The sequence below is a fragment of the Podarcis cretensis genome, assembly GCF_951804945.1.
Source record: "Podarcis cretensis genome assembly, chromosome: 8".
Classification (NCBI taxonomy): Eukaryota; Metazoa; Chordata; class Lepidosauria; order Squamata; family Lacertidae; genus Podarcis; species Podarcis cretensis.
Genome location: NC_137177.1, coordinates 25,154,289 through 25,173,677, shown reverse-complemented (window position 1 = coordinate 25,173,677; position 19,389 = coordinate 25,154,289). Strand labels below are relative to the sequence as shown.

Below are 19,389 nucleotides of genomic sequence, written 5' to 3'. Positions count from 1 at the left end.
AATGCACCTCAAAACTGTATCTTGGGAGATTTTATGGACTCCAGAAATTGGGTACTAACCATGCACATGTGTACGAAGAAAATCTTTGTATCTGATGGGACTTATTCCCAGTAAGTGTGTCTCCACCATACCCACTTGGTGTGCTTTGTGAGCTGCTAGTGGTGGTTGGAAAATCTTGCTAGTCACTCTTGAGTACTAGATTAGACTGATCTTGGTCTGCTTTTGCCTCCAGATGTTGGATTCCAGCTCCCATTAGCTCCACCCAGAACAGGCAGTGGACAAGGATAATGAGAGTTGAAGTCCAGAAAAATCTGGAGGCCAACACATTGGCTACCTCTGCAGTAAAGCAGTTACTCTATTCTTAGAGAATTGCCCTTAATAACACAAAGTGTACCTCCGCAGATGTAGAGGCCTTCAGTTATTAGCCGTTTATTTATTGCACTTTCCCCTGATTTACCGTGCTCATGGACAATGATCCACATTAGTGGACAGCACCATAATAAAAGTCAACCAGAAGGCCTTTTAAAAGCGGGCAGCGCCGTAATAAAAACATCAGAAGACCTCTAAATCAACAACAGGACTTTGCTCGTTCACCCAGTGAAGAAAGTTTAGGAGTTTCTGAATCATTGCATTGCTTTGTAGAAAGTGTAGATGTTCTGTAATGGTTTAGAGAAGAAACGAGGGCTGTAAAGTTTGTATTTTATTGACAACAAATTCAGGATGCATGAAATATTGTTATGTGTTTGGGGGTTTAGTCTGGATGGAACCCAATGTCTCCTTCCAAACCTGTGATCCTATATCTGTGAGGGCAGAATGTATAACAAGACAATAAAATAGTAATCGTAATAATCATAGAGAGCTTGAATAGCATAAAATAAATTCCATAGTGGAATATAAGATTGGCAGAAATACGAAACATACCAAATTTCAAGAATGTTGCCAGATAAACTCATATTTAGTGGGAATGTGCCAACCCTGAGATTGTTTGGTTATATAAATCACAAACGGCCCCCAAGCAGAGGCAACAATTAATTCTTTATCTGTTGGTTGCCACTCATCTAGTGATCTAGAGGGTGGAAGGATAAGACTTGTTACTCGAGGGATCTATGGTTTAAAAAAGTCATGTTCATTGCCATTTTTAAAAAGCTGGCTCCTAAGAAATGTGCCACTAGGGGTGATGCAGACCCCTCTGATTTAGAGCAATAAATCTTAGGTTGCATCCAGTTTTACTACTTCCTGCTCCTCACACATCTTGAATCTATCTTTTGAGAACAAGGGACAAGCATTGTAGCACCCTGCTTGTGGTTAACGCTTAGCTGGAATGAAATATTCAACGCAGCAATAGAGAAATTAAAATAGTAATTTATTTGTCAGACAAATAAATATGAGGCACAGTGGTATATGGTTACCAAGCTCTGGCCTGGCCTCTTGCCATTCTGGCCAGCACTTATATTTCCTTAATCCAGCCCCCTTGCTCCTCCTGTGGCTGCCTCTGTCCAATCAGCCTGGTTAAAATTCCTATTGGCTGTTTGCTAGAACCAATCACAAAAGATACACCCATTTCCTCTTGCCTTTTATGGAAATCAAAAAGCTATATATTCTTCTATCTATAAATGACAAATAAGTAGTAATATATCTTACATGTGTCTCAACAAGGAATCTTAATTACCAGCTCACCTCTTGCCCTCCTTGCCCTATTGCCTTCCAAAACAGATAATTAATCTTGAATTTTTATCTTATGCATATGTCAAGGATTGAGTTCACATCAACATTGAGAGATCTCCTTCATTTGAAGGTTTCTAAACAAAAGGCCTGACAACCATATATCAGGAGTGCTCGATTGGCGTCTTCTGTCTGGCAAGGGGGGCTGGTGGCTGACTTAATTTCAGGATAGTTACAACTCTTACAACTATATGAAATAAGAATCTAGCATTTCTTAAATCCTTTGCATAATTATATTTAAACTAATATATTTAATACATAAACAACCTTTTAAAAGGAAAAGAAATCTTAAAAGGATCTTAGTTTAAGAAAGAAACAGCTTTAGAAAAGACTTCCCAAAAATGTTCTCTTTCTGCCAGCTAGATGCTTTTTCACTGCTCTTGACCTTTTTAACCTTAGGAAGAAGATATGGCTCATTTTACTATTTATCAACCCTTAATTTGTAGGGTCAGTGTAACCTTGGCTGTCAGCCTGTAATTCCCTTTTTACGACTTTGAGAGTTGTTTTCTGCTATAAATCAGGGGGGCCCCTTGTCTAGGAGTAAAAACATCTTGCCAAGGTTTTTAGGCAGCTGGTCTTCTGCCTGGCATGAAACAGAACATTTTTAAGCTCATTCTTAAAATACAAGCCCTGATTAAACATATAAGCTTTAATAAAAATGCAAGCTTATGATTAGATGCCTCAGCATGGCTTCTTTGTTTCTCCAACCAGATAGTTAGGAGTATAGAACTCTTTCCTTTCAAGAATGAACTTCCTTGAATGATAAGCTTGCTTACGGTATTTTACACCAAGGCTCAGTGTAAATACCGTTCAACTAAAGGTGTGTACCAGGCAAGGATTCCACTTAACTCAACTTAATTTCTGCTGCTGCTGCAAATAAATGCTGTGTGCAGACAGATTTGCTGGAGTTCTTTTGAAAGAAAGCTCTCCTCCCTGTAATCACACTTAAGGTGGAAAAGATACAGTGCATGTGTTCTTTTACTCTTATTACCAGGGGGCTTGAGAACATATAATCTAACATCTCCTGAAACTATTTCCAGGCTAGGCTTTGAGGGGACTAACATTTTTAGCAATGAGCAGGTGGCAATTTTTTTGTAAAAATGTCTCAAACCAGCTATGATTGCTAGTTCTCAGCGTGCCGTTCTCTAGAATAAGTTTTAACAGGGCTGCGATCTTCTGTTTTGTAGTAAGTGTTAATAATATTAACATTTCCTCGGCACACGTGATCTGTTGGGAGTGATTCTGAATTTCTAATGCCCATATTAAAATAAAGGCTAGAGGGGAACTTGGAACACTTACTCTGCCCAAAGCACTGGTCAGTAGCATCCAGTCAAGTTCTTTGGATGTTCATTTGTTACAACATGTATATTCTGCCTTTCCTCCAAGGAAGTCAAGGCGATTTACATTGTTCTCCCCTCCCAATTTTAGCTTCACAACAACACAGTAAGTTAGGTCGCCTGCGAGCTTTATGGCTGCGTAGAGATTTGAACCCTGGTCTCCTAAGTCATAGTCTGGCATTCTAACCAACTACTCCAGATTAGCTTTCCCTAATTACTCAGTGTGGCTAAGAGAATACTACTTTTTATTTTCTCCTCTTATTCAACGCACAAATAGGAAGAAAAGGCAAACAAAATCTAACGCACCTATCTAGTCTTCCAAGTCTTTACATTAGGGCTGGGCAATTTTTGGTCCTCCAGCTGTTACTGCACTACATTTCCCATTATCTCTGACCATTGGCCAATGGGACTTGGAGTCCAAAATCATCTGGAAGGTCATCCTTCTTTAACACAATATCTTCAATTAATTGCAAGTAATAATTAAGACATATTGGAATGAAAGTTCTGTAGGTCTATTCCAGTATTGTATAAAATCAATAAGCCCTTCCCTTCCCAAAATGCTTATAAAGGTAAAGGGACCCCTGACCATTAGATCCAGTCGGTGCTCATTTTGCTTTATTGGCCGAGGGAGCTTCCGGGTCATGTGGCCAGCATGACTAAGCCACTTCTGGCGAACCAGAGCAGCGCACGGAAACACCGTTTACCTTCCCGCCAGAGCGGTACCTATTTATCTACTTGCACTTTGACGTGCTTTCAAACTGCTAGGTGGACAGGAGCAGGGACCGAGCAACGGGAGCTCACCCTGTAGCGGGGATTTGAACTGCTGACCTTCTGATCAGGAAGTCCTAGGCTCTGTGGTTTAACCCACAGCGCCACCCGTGTCCCAAGTTTATCCAATGAAATGGTGCTCCAGAGTTTTGGGCCCCAGCTTCCAAAGATTGTAGTTGCTCTGTTTTCACTGCTTTCACTCACAAACACCAAGCAATTGTCAACAATCAATCAACAACACAATATGTCCTTTTGTTGCAAGGGACAACATATCTGAGGGGGTCCCTTCTCAATATGGTTAAGGGTATAACTGGATTTTCTACCACAGAATATCCCTGGTATTATGGGCAAATGATCCCCCGGATGATTCCACAACATGGACAGAGTTGCAAACATTGCAACTCCAACATTGCAGGAAGTAAAAAGGTAAAGGTAAAGGTACCCCTGCCCGTACGGGCCAGTCTTGACAGACTCTGGGGTTGTGCGCCCATCTCACTTAAGAGGCCAGGGGCCAGCGCTGTCCGGAGACACTTCCGGGTCACGTGGCCAGCGTGACAAAGCTGCATCTGGTGAGCCAGCGCAGCACACGGAAACGCCGTTTACCTTCCCACCAGTAAGTGGTCCCTATTTATCTACTTGCACCCAGGGGTGCTTTCGAACTGCTAGGTTGGCAGGCGCTGGGACCGAGCAGCGGGAGCGCACCCCGCCGCGGGGATTCGAACCGCCGACCTTTCAATCGGCAAGCCCTAGGCGCTAAGGCTTTTACCCACAGCGCCACCCGCGTCCCCCGCGTCCACAACATGGACAGAGTTGCAAACATTGCAACTCCAACATTGCAGGAAGTACGACCTATCTAAAAAGCTTGCATGTTAAGAGGTTCACCCATGGTCAGGAAGCTGAGCCAAGTCTTGATATCATATCAGGCTAACACAGCAAATGGAGGGGCTGTCTTCACTGTGCATTACTACTTGCTGTCTTGAAGCTTGTGCTAAAGCAGACATGTGGATCCTCCAGGCAGTGGAAGCTGATCTGTTAGTTCAAATGGGGCCCAGCCTCACCCACCTCAGCCTACCATCAGCCAGTCCCAACCTGCCTGCCTTCTTACAGCCTTTTGAAGGGGTGGCACTGGCTGTCAGCCTCCTCCTCCTGCTGCTGATCCACCTCAGTGTTACCTTTGTAGAACTCAACTGGGAGAAATCAGTTGGCTGCACCAGTCTCTGGCTCCACCCACAGTTGGCCTCCTTGCTTTCCACCCCAGTTGGCGCCATCCATCACTAACTCCAAGGGGAGGAAAGAAACACTATACTGGAAAGAAATACAGGAAAGAAACACTATACTGTAAATAAGTCAGAAATTAGATTGTTATAACAAAAGGGGAAAAAATCCTTTGGAAAATCATGAAGAAAAATTTTCTGCTCTCTGGTGCCATCTGGTGTTGCATGTTTATAACACATTCAAATCATTGCTTTTTGATTTATGTAGCTGAGTCCCAACTCCTGACTATTGGCTACGCTAGCTGGCTGGCTAGGGCTGATAGTCCAGCAACATCTGGAAGCTCACCAATTCCTTGTCTCTGCAGTGAAGAGTTCTCAGACAACCGTGTAGAACTTGCCAAACTCCAGAGTAAAAAATTCTCTCTTCATTTTTGGTCTTCACGCAAGTAAACCATTTCTCCTAAGCTTGACACGTTGACAGTATTGGGCCCTGAGCATAGAGCGCTGTGCCTTCTGTTGACATGCTTAATTTTTTGACACATTTTTAATGTATGTGTAGGGGGAGCAATCTATTGAAATAACCATTTTCTTCATATGTAAAAAGCTTCCATCTCCTTTCATAATGCTTCAGGCTACCAAGCTTCATTAGCTACAAAGCCAGGGACCTATTTTTCTAACTAATGATATTTTCTCGATTTGATTTCTTTTCCCTCTTCTAAATAATAATAATGAAATGGCGGGCAAAAGTCAAAGATAAATTGAGAGTAGCCAGATACTATGTGGGCAGAGGAAATGTAGGCTAAGCTATGCTAGCCTTCCTCAAGAGCTATGCAACGCCAACTGTCCCTGCAAGAAGGGTTGGAGAGGAAGAGGCAGGAAATGACATCACCAATGCTCCTGGAAGAGTCATGAACAGGACAGGAAGTGGTCAGCAGGGCAGTGAAGGCGATGTGGAATTGCACATATGGCTTCAGAATGACAGGCACTGCTCAGGGTGGTGTGAGCAGAGTCAGAGCCAATCCAATGTTCCTGGCGCTGGCACTGTGCTCACCTTGAGTTGAGCTCTTCATGCCTCAGAAGTGAGGTGTGAAACTCTACCCTGCCATCACTGACCCACTGACCACTACCGCACCAGAGGACGGCAATCTGATGAAGACAGCAAATGTTGATGCCCCTTAAAAATGGAGTGAACAGTGAGTGGGTTGTTCCATGGTAGACCCACCTATCAGAGAGTTGGAGAAGACAGTTTTGCCCAACCTTCATGCAGTCAATGCATGGCTTGGGAACCCCCTGTGCAGCCTCTGCTTAAGACCTCCAATCAGGGGAGAGCCCACTAACCCTAGACAATTGGTTCCATGGATGCTCTTACCATCAATAAGTTCTTCCTGATGTTCACCCAAAATCTACCCTCGTGTACCTTAAGTCCATTACATGTACACCTGCTATCTGGGGCAGCAGAGAACAAGTATTTGCCTTCTTCAGTGCAATGCCCCTTCAAGGATTTTAAAAGTGCTATGATCCTGCCCCCATGCTCCCAGTCTTCTCTTCTGATCCCATCTCCCTCCAGGCAACTAGTTTCATTGTCAGATCACTCCTGTCACCAAGGTATTTTTGCCACTGGTCAGCTTGCTTTATGTACTGACTGCCATCTTCATTGCTCTCCTCTGAATCCATTCCAGCTTGCCCACATCTTTCTCTAAGTATGGTGTCTTGAGCTGAACATAGGAGGTCCAGCATGGAATAAAGGGGAACTAATACTTCATATGACTTGAGAACTCTGGCTCTATTAGGCTAAAATCACATTCACTTTTTTTTTTGCTGACTTACGTTCACCTTGCGATCTGCTGTGATCCTTTTCACAATCACTGTTTCCAAGCTAGGTGTCACTCGCTTGATGTTGTTGCATAAATGCAGAACTTTTGCATTTGTTTCTGTTGAATTTTCATTTTCATAGTTCCAGGCCATCCCTTCACATACTGTCAAGCTCACTCTGAATTTTATTCTGTTTTCTGAGGTGTTGCTACCGTTCCCTGTTTAGTGCCATCTATGGTAGTATATGGGACGCGGGTGGCGCTGTGGGTTAAACCACAGAGCCTAGGACTTGCCGATTAGAAGGTCGGTGGTTCGAATCCCCGCGACAGGGTGAGCTCCCGTTGCTCGGTCCCTGCTCCTTCCAACCTAGCAGTTCAAAAGCACGTCAAAGTGCAAGTAGATAAATAGGTACCGCTCTGGCGGGAAGGTAAATGGCATTTCCATGCGCTGCTCTGGTTCACCAGAAGAGGCTTAGTCATGCTGGCCACATGACCCAGAAGCTGTACGCCGGCTTCCTTGGCCAATAAAGTGAGATGAGCGCCACAACCCCGGAGTCGGTCACGACTGGACCTAATGGTCAGGGGTCCCTTTACCTTTACCTTTTATGGTAGTATAGATGCACTCTTGAATGTCTGGGTAGGAATTTCTTCAGCATTGCTGAACAATGTGATCCCATCACATGACAGATATTGAGGCCTATAAAAATCACCACCACAGGAGGCTACTCTACTAAGGTGAATGGGGACATTGGCCCACCAACCTCACTTTAGCTCCAGTCAGCCCCCACCTGCCTGTCTTCTTTCTTACAACCAATTAGAGAGAGGCTCTGCTGTAGATCTTCCTGCCTTCTGCCTTAACTGTCCCAGTGGGTGTAAGTCACCCCGACCACTGTCATGGCAGACTGCCACAGTCCATAAGATTCTGCTCAGTCCTTATAATGTCTTCAACTCTTCCAGTCAAGGAACTGGCTGCTTTCCTTTGCTCCTCCCTCTTTCTCTGCCACCTCGATCTTCGCCTCTAACAGGCTTTGCAGCTCAGACCTTAATCCTCTGTGGGAGAAGACCAGGCTCTCTCGTCTGGGCTACAGCTGTGCTTCACGAAATATTACCCTTGCTGTTATGAATCTTACATGGTGCCTCAAGGCAGCCATACAGCAGCCATCAAGGTAAAGCCCTTGGGGAACAGGTTACCTCTATTGAGCTGGGGGGTGGGAAGCAGAGTCAGCTGCTGCGGAGAGGTTTGGGATGTCAAGCAGGGATTCACCCACACCACCTGCTCCTTATCAGCTTGAAGTCAGGCTGCAGTATCTAAAGATAACTGTAGAATAGAATACCTCTATAATTCCAAAGACAGCTCTAGCATAGAATTCTCTAGCATGGGCCAGGAGAAGGTCCATGGGCATAGTCGGGGGAGGCAAGGGGGCAACTGCTCACCCTCCCCCCCCATCAAGTAAATAAATAAAAATACTTAACTAAATATCACTTGGATGATATTGTGGTGCATTCTAGCCAATGCAAGTGGCAACCTGACTGAGTGATAGATTTCTCAGTGGTTTGTAGTATGAGAAAAAACTACAGGAAGACAGAAGTCCTATTTTATCTATGTATGTATCTTTGTATTTATATTTTGAATAATAATAATAATAATAATAATAATAATAATAATAATAACAATAATAATAATAATTTATTATTTATACAGTGCCCATCTGGCTGGCTGGCTTCCAACAAAATATTAAAAATACAATAGAACATCAAACATTAAAATATATCAAGGTGGTATACAATTTATAGGAATAAAATCAGCAAAAAGTATCCGTAAAAAAACATTATTTAAAATAAACTTCATTAAATACCAATTGGTTAAAAAGGAGAACATTCATATCTCAAAGGCCTGTCTAAACATTATAGCTTTCAAAAGACATATGAAAGAAGGGAGGGATGGTTCTGGAAAGTCTTGTTACTAGCCTACATTATTGAAATTTGGTATGCAGAATGTGGCTTGTGAATCTGATAAGTAGATGTTACCCTATGGGAATCAGGCACAGAGAGATTTGGAGAGAAAAATAATAAAGTTGCCTATCGTAGGAAGTACTTTACTTGGATAGAAAAGCTTCTCTCTAAGCTTACTAATCTATAGAGGAAACAAAGGCAGGTCTGAGAGAGTGAGGAGGAGGAAGTTGTGAACAGGATGCAACCTAAGGCTTGTCAATCTAAACTTCAAAGGAGAGAGAGGTCAGCAGAGAGGCCAAAGGTACAGGGATAGTCTAGGAATCTGAATCCCCATGTAACCCCCTTTTGGTCAGCTGAGTTGCACCTGAACTTCCAACAGATATGAAGCTGTGCTTTTCCACACAGAAGCCCAAGTCATTTCTTTGCTGCAGAAATGCTGTTTCTCAGGCGAATCCAAGACCATTTCCAGTGTTCTGTCGGGTTGCAAAGCACCTTCAACAATCACCTGCAACTGCACCCACCAATATTATTTGGGCCAGCTAACATAGGTACCCAATTCTCTAATGACTTTTCTCCTTTGAAGTGGCACCATTCAACTTTGCTCAGCAGGAAACCAACGTTAGGTCACATGTGTACCAATCCATTTCATTTCTTCTTCTTCTTCTTTCCTGGTTTGATTTCCAGACGATTGTTCTTCATATACTGCTGTGCCTCCTCATTTTCTACACAGTGTATTACATGACTGGAAGCATTTGCTGTGGAGCATTCAGGTGAGGCTGCTTTCTGTGAACCATAGATGTTACTTTCAACCTCTCCTGTTAGCATCTCCCACAAGCGTTCCGTCTTCCTGCTGCTGCTCCTAATAAGTGTTTGCGAATGTTCTTTTTCCCTCCACACCTGACACAATGCCTAATTACAGTGTAGGCCATTTATTTTAATTTCCCTTTAGCTTTGTGCTGTTACAAAACACACCTGACAGCATGTTCCTGGGAGTCTTAAGGCTTGTGGTCGATGTTAGTCACACTCAGCGTAGATCTATGGACATCCTTTATTTATTTCATTCATATCCCAACTTTTTCTCCAAGGTGCAGAAGGCAGAGTACAGGGCTTTCCCCCCCTTCCTCATTTAATTCCCACAGCAACCCTGTGAAAATTCAGCAACTATTAATATTGACTAATGAACATAATAATATTAATGTCTATATTAATGGATATGATTAACTTAGGTCCATTAATTTCAATGGGTGTACTCCAGGAATAAACACACACAGAGAGACATAAAGTTTTGATTCTTGTCCATTGTCTTTTAACTGGTTGTTTAAAATTATTGTTTTTTCTATGTTTTTATTAATTGTATTTATCTGTTTAAATAAATATATAAAATAAATTAATAATAATAGTAAACATCTCTTTCAATTTTAGTGTCTGTTTCTCATTTTCACACATTAAGTACAGTTTGCCACACTTCTGCTTCAGTCTGTGATTATTATTTTTAAGTCCTCAAAGAAGTTTGCCAGCATTTTAGTAATAATAGCAACAATACCTTTATTGTCAATGTACAACCTGTGTACAGTGAAATTAACCGAGCCTCCCCCACCACAAACACTCAATCTCGTTGCACTCTGTGTGCTTGTCGCATAACACACCAACCCTGAAAGTCAGTTGTACTATATTATTTTTTGTTCAGCCCATGGATAGAAACTGTTTTTTAGCCTGTTGGTACGACTGATTATACTTCTATATCTCCTGCCTGAGGGTAGATTAAAGACATGCTGGCTGGGGTGTGAATCGTCCCTGAGAATTTTTCTCGCTCTCCTAAGGCAACGATCCCTTGCGATGTCATCTAGCGGGCTCAGGGGACAGCCCATGATATCATGTGCTGTGTTCACCACCCTCTGTGAAGACTCAGTCCTCCTGATATACACATTCTAGTATGCATTTTTGCCTAATAGACTTTTTCTTTTGGAAAGCTTTCTTCTTGAAGGTAGCGGGCCATTGGGCTAACAAAGGTTTCCCACTCCGATTTAAACCAATGAGGCTTTCTTCCAAGTGTAGCTACATTTAAGACCAACGTGATTACCCATCCATCAATGATAGACAGGTTTATGAGTGCCTAGCTTGACTCCCATTGTTGGTTAACCTCCCAGCCTGGCAAGAAGAGCAATGAATGATCTGTAATAACTTACACAAAATGTCTGGGGAAGAACGGTACTTAAGCCTTCAAGGGTACTGGGTGGCTTTGCCAAGTTGTCCAATCTGACAAAGTTGTTGGGTGAAACAGTAGATCTCTTTGGACAAAGTGGACAAAGTAATCAATCAGAGTTACATGAAGCAAGCAGAACCCACAGCAAAACATTGCAATTTCGAGTTCCTTTTCAGGGTTCTAGCCGGGTGCATGAACACAATTACCTTTCTGCAATACTTACAACAGCCTATCACCAGGGCTGGGTGGAAGCTGGGGGAAGAGTTTGCCTAAGGCAGTGGTGGCCAGACTCGGGCCTCCAGATGTTTCGACACTACAAGTCCCGTCATCCCTAGCTAAAAGAACCAGTGGTCAGGGATGATGGGAATTGTAGTCCCAAAACATCTGGAAGGCCAAGTTTGGACACCACTGGCCTAAGGCAACTAGTGGAGGGCCAAACTACACAGTAAGTTAAATGCACAATTATATTTCATGTATCTGAGCTTGTTGTTTGTTAAATAGCATCTCTCTCTCTCTCTCTCTGATCAGGGTCATGCAGGATTGGAGAGGGGTGAATCTTTTCTTCACCACCATGCTCTCATATAAACCTGTACCCCCTAAAACTGCCATTGTCACTAATAGTTTGCTGCAGAGGTTTTTTATTTTATTTACTATAACTTTTTAATGGGTTTATAAACAAGGATCATAGGAATAATAAATGATACAAATAAATAGACCAAGTCTTCTCATGCCATGTGTATACCACAAAAGGAGCATAATTAATCTTCAGTGATATCAGCAGCATATGGTTCATTATTAGCGATCAGTGTATAAGTTCTTGGTTTGTGAACTGGTTTAAACAAAAATAAAGGGGAACAGCACAGAACAGAGTTAACAGATAAAGTTCCACATTGCATAGCCAAATGCTTAATCAGGAGCCTTTGTGGTTGTGCTTTGATTAAGTATGAGTCATAATCATTTCTTCCCTACTGTTACCAATGAAATGGTATATTGAGGACCGTGGGGGAGGGGTTTCTAAAGGGAAGATAATATATGTTTAAATTAAATTTAGATAAATGCAAATGCTGATGAGGTTATTCATTTTCTGGAATACTGGCATATGTTACGAAATTAAACCACACCAGAGTAAACCCACCTTTCCTGACCTGTTCACGTGTCAACCATAGTTTATTTGTTAACCTCTTAAGGAGGGCTGTTTTAGTTTATTGCAGAATTGAGATTCAAATGCTCAGCTTCTGCACTTGGAAACATCATGAAGGATAAAGTGGACCTTGCTCTGAATCAGCAAGAGTTAGAAGATGTCGGTGGAATTTACAAGTGCCACCATCATAACTGTCATGAAGCTTCTACTGAGTTTAACCTCAAGTACTTTTCTTTCCAGGGACGCAGGTGGTGCTGTGGGTTAAAGCCTCAGCGCCTAGGGCTTGCCGATCGAAAGGTCGGCGGTTCGAATCCCTGCGGCGGGGTGCGCTCCCGCTGCTCGGTCCCAGCGCCTGCCAACCTAGCAGTTCGAAAGCACCTCTGGGTGCAAGTAGATAAATAGGGACCGCTTACCAGCGGGAAGGTAAACGGCGTTTCCGTGTGCGGCTCTGGCTCTGGCCAGAGCAGCGATGTCACGCTGGCCACGTGACCCGGAAGTGTCTCCGGACAGCGCTGGCCCCTGGCCTCTTAAGTGAGAGGGGCGCACAACCCCAGAGTCTGTCAAGACTGGCCCGTACCGGCAGGGGTACCTTTACCTTTACCTTTTTTACTTTTCTTTCCAGGCTCAACAACTTTGGCATGCTTATCCCTTTTGAATTCAACATGGAACCATCTTATTCAAATCCCAAATTTCTGGGTGAGTTGGTGAAACCCTTTAGTTCATAGAAATAGCATTGCCTTTGAGGGTGGGGAAAGAACAGAAGCATCAAGGTATGCCTATGATGCAAAACTCAGAGTAGACCCATTCAAATTAATGGACCAAAGTTAGTCATGATGATTAATTTCATTAGGTTCACTTTAATAATAATAAATAATAATAAGTTATTTTTCATACTCCGCCCATCTGGCTGGGTTTCCTCAGCCACTCTGGGTGACTCCCAACAGAATATTAAAAACACGATAAAACATCACACATTAAAAACTTCCCTAAACAGGAACTTTGAATAGGACTAGCATCGGATAAAACCTAGAAAGTCTAAAATGAATAGTCTCTGTATAGAACACGACATCAAAGACATTTTGCTCTACTATACAGGAGAACGACTGTAGTTTAGAATTTTAGCTGGGTGCTGTTATTCCCCCCCCCAATTTATAATCCAGAATATCTGGATTCCACCAGGTCACTGAAGGCTTTCTTTCCCTTTTCCTCCTTCCTAAGCAAACGTGCTGTCGATGGAGACCACCTTTCTGATCAGCGGCCTCCTCTTCGCTGTGCTACTGAAACGCTGGGTCTGGGATTATACCATCACTGTTACCATGGCCCATGTGCTCTTGACTGTTGCAGGTGAGTTCAAGGCAGTCATGTGCTAAACTGGAGGGACCCTTTCAAGGATGGAAAAAGGAGCAACGTTTGGCACTGGACTGCCGCTTTCATGGACCAGTGAAGCAACAGCAAACTGTCCAGCTAAGATATTACCGTATTGGACTGAATATAAGCCTCACTCCCCCCCCCCCAATTCCAACCATGAAAAGTTAAAGTGCGGCTTATATTCGTGACCTTACGGTATGCAGCCAGAAGCACGGGGCAAACAACGCCAGGAGCGTGGCAAAGCGGCGCCCGCCCCATGCGTATTCCCCTGTCCTCTCCCCCAAGGCTGGGAAGGGAGAAGGCGAGATAGGGGAAAGGCCAATGGCAACGCAGTGCAGCTCCCCCCCCCCCATAAGCAGCCAGGAGCAGTGAGGAATGGAGCGGCTTATATTCAGGTATTTTTTATTTTCTTCTTTTTTCCTCTCCAATTTTAAAGGTGCGGCTTATATTTGAGTGCAGCTTGTATTCGGGCCAATATGGTATCAGTCATGTTCAAATCTTTTGTTTATTTACTTAAGTTATAAGGTAAAGGGACCCCTGACCATTAGGTCCAGTCGTGACTGACTCTGGGGTTGCGGCGCTCATCTCGCTTTATTGGCCGAGGGAGCTGGCGTACAGCTTCCAGGTCATGTGGCCAGCATGACTAAGCCGCTTTTGGTGAACCAGAGCAGTACACGGAAACACCATTTACCTTCCCGCTGGAGCAGTACCTATTTATCTACTTGCACTTGACGTGCTTTTGAACTGCTAGGTTGGCAGGAGCTGGGGCCAAGCAACGGGAGCTCACCCCGTCGCAGGGATTCGAACTGCAGACCTTCTGATCGGCAAATCCTAGGCTCTGTGGTTTAACCCACAGCGTCACCTGCGTCCTACTTAAGTTATATACTGCTTCATATTTCTACAAAAGTTTCTAAGCAGTTTATAAGTTGCCCCCAAAGTGAGTTAATACAAGGAAGTATAATACAAATTCCACATGCAATGCAAAACAGTATTACTAATCACCATCATAATAACAATTTCAGATGGTATTTAAGGCTTGTCCAACTCAGAGTAGATCCACTGACATAAACATGACCACCTATAGTCTTCACTTCAGTGGGTTTACTTGAGCAGGACTTAGAACCTTCCACATTTTAAGTAACATAATTAAACAACTAAGAACTGACTGCAAAAGGAATTTATTGATGAAAGAACAAAATATATCCAGGTTATGGGCAGGAGAGAAATGTAATTCACTTTGTATTTAAAGGCAGACTAACCTAAGCTGCACTTAATGAAACAAGATGAAAAACAATAGGCAGGCATCCTTCAAAATTTGCATTTATCCAAATTTTGCAATGCAGGTTGTCAGCTAAGCAACGTGTACAAAAATGTATTAGGGTAAAGTGTGCATTAAAAATGCATTTATCAGCAAAAATTACATAAAATTTGTTACATCAGGGGAGATTGTTTTGCAAAAATGGATACATTTGTGACCTTCCCATTCACACCAGCCAGCACGCCAAGTAGTCAGAGGAATGATGGGAGTTGTAGTCCAATGCCACTTGTTCCCCACTCCTGGCCTAAAAAGTTCACCCAGCAGACGAAGCCAACTTTTCCCTTCTTCCCACAGGCATCCTCTCCACCCCCACCACCCTAGAAGCAGCAGTAACAGCTAATGATCCTGCAAAATCAAATTTAAAAACAGCTTTAAAGCAAATATGAACATTACCAAGGAAGAGAGCGTTGTTTTTAAATAGCTTGCAAATGGCTGGCACCCGCCTCTTCTCTCATGTCCCTGCCTCCGCTATTGTTCTGTCCCATTAATCCCTGTGCCATGTGGAACCATCTTTCCTTCTCTCCCATCATGGCAGCAATGATAACAGGGAAGAGCCTTCCATTTCTCTTGCACGCTGAAATGCCAGAAAGACAGGCGCCGACATCTGCAGCCTGCTGGTGCTAATGGACTGGAAAAAGGCACCCATCACTTCACTGTCACCATGAGAGGTGCAACGCTCCTCCTCAGCTTCCCATGTCAATTGCGTTGCTGGGGGGCATCTATAGAAAGGACTAATTGCTTAGTCATAAACAAAGCAATTTTTGCTAAATGGGAGCCAGACACATGCGCTTTAGTAGAAAGGATTGTGTTGCTCCCGTGCCACAGTCCCCATGCGTTTTCCGATGAGGGACACTGCATCGGCCTCCAACATGGGCATGATTTGTTGGCATCCTGGCTCAGGCATGATAAACTGCAGCTGCTTCTGCTGCCAAAGCAAGGTGCAGTCACTCTTTCTCCCCCCTTTAAAATTGTGACTCAGAGGGAGGCAAACTTCTGTGCTCCAAGATTGAGATGGATGGATGAAAGGGCTAAGATAGGCAAATTAAGAGATGATTGATGAGCGAAGTGAGGAACGGGGAAGAGTTGCACAAAGAGATGAATGGACTTGCAAACAGATAGATGAGTCAGGTTTATTGGATTTGCTATGCCAGAACAGGGGGTTAGCCACCTGCTTTAGTAGTCCAGCACACACCTGAAAGGAGCTCAGCCCCCATGCTGGAAGATGCTGTACTGGAAGGGAAGAGGAGGATCTGGACCAATAAACTCTAGTTTTGTCCCCACCCTCCTCCAAAAGGGCAGAGACAGAGAACACAGAAGAGGAGGAAGCCAACAGGCAGTGCCACCCTGAGGATTGACTGTAAGAAAGAAGGCAGGCAGGTGAGGCAGTGACCCATTCACACTAATGGTCCCACCTCTGTGTGTATGTATGTTGCAAGTACAGTTATCCTGAGTACTGGTGGGTCACACAAGATGGAGAGGAAAGATGAGTAGGTAGCAGCAGCAAGGCCAGGAGGCTGCAAGAGTTGGTAGTGGATCCTGCACTGAGGTATGGGCTTTGGCAGCTGTCAAACAATGCTAACCCAGAAGTCAGCCTTGCTTCTTATGCACTATCACAGTTCAAGGACTCTTTCCAACTAGGAAAAACACTCAAAGCAGGGCCAGAAGGAGGTATGGTTGAGGAAAGCTCTGAGAGCCAGATAGAGGGCCTTAGAAGGCCACATTTGGTTCTCGGGCCTGCAGTTTCCTGGCCCTTCAGTAAGGCAAAGCTGTGCTTCACGTTACTGAAAACGTTAGTAGTAGAGGCAGCAAAGGGACCTTGGACCCTGGAATGCCACATTTCTCTGATACGTTCTTTCCTACCAAATAAACTATCCTTTACAGCAGGGATTGGCAAACTAAGGTCCACGGGCTGCATCCAGCCCAATTGCCCTCTGGATCTGGCCCGTGAATGGTTCTGCAATCGCTGCTTGGATCGGTGCGATCGCCATTTTTGGGTGATTTGCCCCCCTCCCTCCCTCATCGTGGCGGCGTCTCCTCCCGGCTTCACCCCACCCTGCAGAGAAAGGGGGCTGGGCTTTGATAGGAAGCCTTGCTGCCCACCCACTGGCCTCTCCCCATGGCCGCGCTGTGGGCTGGAGCTTGGTGCGTCTGCTGGCCCTGTGCTGGGGAAAGCTGGCATGAAAAGGAGAGGCGCCGCCACCGCTGCCAGCTCCCAACCGCAGGCAGAGTGGCGGCAGAGGTAGGCAGGGGGAGGGGAGGCACTGGGTGAGAGAGAAACCCCCTCCACCATGTGCGTGTGCTCCTGCGGACACAGTCCGGCCTGCTACTATGTCTGGGGGATGGTGAACCGGCCCCCTCCCAAAAAAGTTTGCTGACCCCTGCTTTACAGTATAGTAATGCCGGCATATCTCCAACTTTTCAGCTGACTTTTCCGACTCTGTCTTTTGCAGTAATGAAAGAATTTCCTCTGGTTTGGCAATGGTGGCTGGCGCTTGGTAAGATTATTTTTAAAAAGCCAACTCTGCTTTTGAAGGGATAGTATAAGGTCTGCAGTATTCAAAGTCCATCGAACATGCATTGCTTTGTTTGGCAGTTCACACCTCTGACTGACAGGGTGTTGAGGGCTGGGTCAAGGTGGCCCTCTCACCTTCACTGTGCTGTGCCCAGACCACCCAGTTTGTTGATTTTGTCAGGAAGAACCTGAAAACATGTTTCCTGCCTTCACTCTGATCTGCTAACTCTCATAGGCTAGTTATATGATTATGTCAGCTTCAGAAGGGCAATGCTTCCTGGTCTCAGTCCGGCTTCTCTTCGGTAAAGGAGAGCAAAATGATGTCCAGTAGTGGTGGATTTGCTACTAACAGGACCATGAACAGGCAGCAAAGGGACAAAAAACATGAGCAAATAGTGGATCTGCATAAAGCTGTGCCCCACTCATCAAACCCCCTTTTTCAAGCTAAAAGAAGTTAGAGAACATCTAGTAATATACACTCAGCAGTCACCACTGCAAGGAAGAGCCAGGACCCACAAGTTACCCAGCTGCCCAAGAGTAAGTGCTGACACTGGTTGCTAGGTAGTCCATCTCTTTTAGGGAGGTATTTTCCCCTGTGGTCATTGGTAAGCTTTGAAAGGGAGGAAGTTGCTGCAGCAACATTAACAGCATTGTTAGGCTATCTTGCAGTAGGGCAGGGGTAGGCAACCTAAGGTCTGGGGGCCAGATGCGGCCCAATTGCCTTCTCAATCCAGCCTGCGGACAGTCCGGGAATCAGCGTGTTTTTACATGAGTAGAATGTGTCCTTTTATTTAAAAGGCATCTCTGGGTTATTTGTGGGGCCTACCTGGTCTTTTTTACACAAGTAGAATGTGTGCTTTTATTTAAAATGCATCTCTGGGTTATTTGTGGGGCGTAGGAATTTGTTCTCCCCCCCCCATATAGTCCGGCCCACCACATGGTCTGAGGGAGGGTGGACCGGTCCACGGCTGGAAAAGGTATGTGATGCCCTCCAGCTGCCTTATTTCTTTTCTTAATCTTACTTGGTTGTGAGTTCCTGTAAACCACCTTAGAAACCTGTAATCAGTCAGAAAGGAATGATGTAATCTTAAATAAATTATTAGCAGAGGATTAGGTTAATTTAGACAATATTTCATATGCTGATTTACCTTCCCTCTGCAGCCAGCGGCCTCTTCATCATGATTTGCAGCGGAGAACTCGTGACTTACCTCGCTTGCTCCAACACAGACAGCCTTCTTTAAGCTCAAAGCGGCCTCACTTATTCACATCAACACACAGCACAAGGCACTCCATGCTCATCAGAAAGGGACCATGGAGCATGCAAAAGGTCCCAGTTTCAATTTCAGGCTTCTCCAGTTAAATCAGGGGTGGGGATCCTGCAAACTTCTAGCTGTTATTGGATTCCAAATCCCATCAACCACAGCCAGCATTGTCAACAGTCAGAGATCGGGGGAATTTGAGTCCAACACTTGGAGCATCACAGGTTTTCCATTCCAAAGTTAAATGAATCCCAGGTAGAAGGGAATGTGAAGGACCACTGCCAGAGACCCTAGAATAGAAAATGCTGACCTAGATGGACATATAGTCTGATTTTGGCATTGTATGGCAGATTCTTCCAGTGTTCCATTTGAAAAAGATAGGCTGACAAGGGTGCCTAAGCAGATGGCAGCATTTAGCTGTTAATCAATTACAAATATCAGCTTACAATGTGGCCTTGATTAAACAAATTGCTAATTTTAGAAAATATTTTAAATACCTTACAAAAACTGCAGAAGGCAAGCACCATCTAATATAGGCACTCCTTCCAGTGCAAGAAGGGAGGTGCCTCTGGAGTCTATGGTGTCATCTGCTGCAACACACATACTGAAACAACGAATGTTTCCTCCCCCTTAGTACTACTGTTTTTGTTTAACTCTATGTAATATCATTGTCTTTTGTTTATTAAAACATTTATATCCTGCTGATACAAAACAACTACTCAGGACTGCTTACAACATATATACTAATGGGGTCTGCACTGGCAGTAACTGACCAGGAATGAG

The 19,389-nt window shown here is 44.2% G+C and overlaps 1 protein-coding gene across 1 annotated transcript in view; it reads left to right on the top strand.

The window, feature by feature from the left end:
• LOC307221734 (putative transmembrane protein 244) overlaps positions 1 to 19,247 on the top strand; it is a 61,721-nt gene extending 42,474 nt beyond the window's left edge. The window contains exons 2-6 of the mRNA XM_079986526.1: positions 9,490 to 9,575; positions 12,772 to 12,845; positions 13,368 to 13,493; positions 17,286 to 17,330; positions 18,509 to 19,247. Of these exons, the coding sequence (XP_079842652.1) occupies positions 9,544 to 9,575; positions 12,772 to 12,845; positions 13,368 to 13,493; positions 17,286 to 17,330; positions 18,509 to 18,588 (357 nt within the window). The 5' untranslated portion in view covers positions 9,490 to 9,543 and the 3' untranslated portion in view covers positions 18,589 to 19,247. The remainder of the gene's footprint in view (positions 1 to 9,489; positions 9,576 to 12,771; positions 12,846 to 13,367; positions 13,494 to 17,285; positions 17,331 to 18,508) is intronic.
• The last annotated feature ends 142 nt before the right edge of the window (positions 19,248 to 19,389 follow it).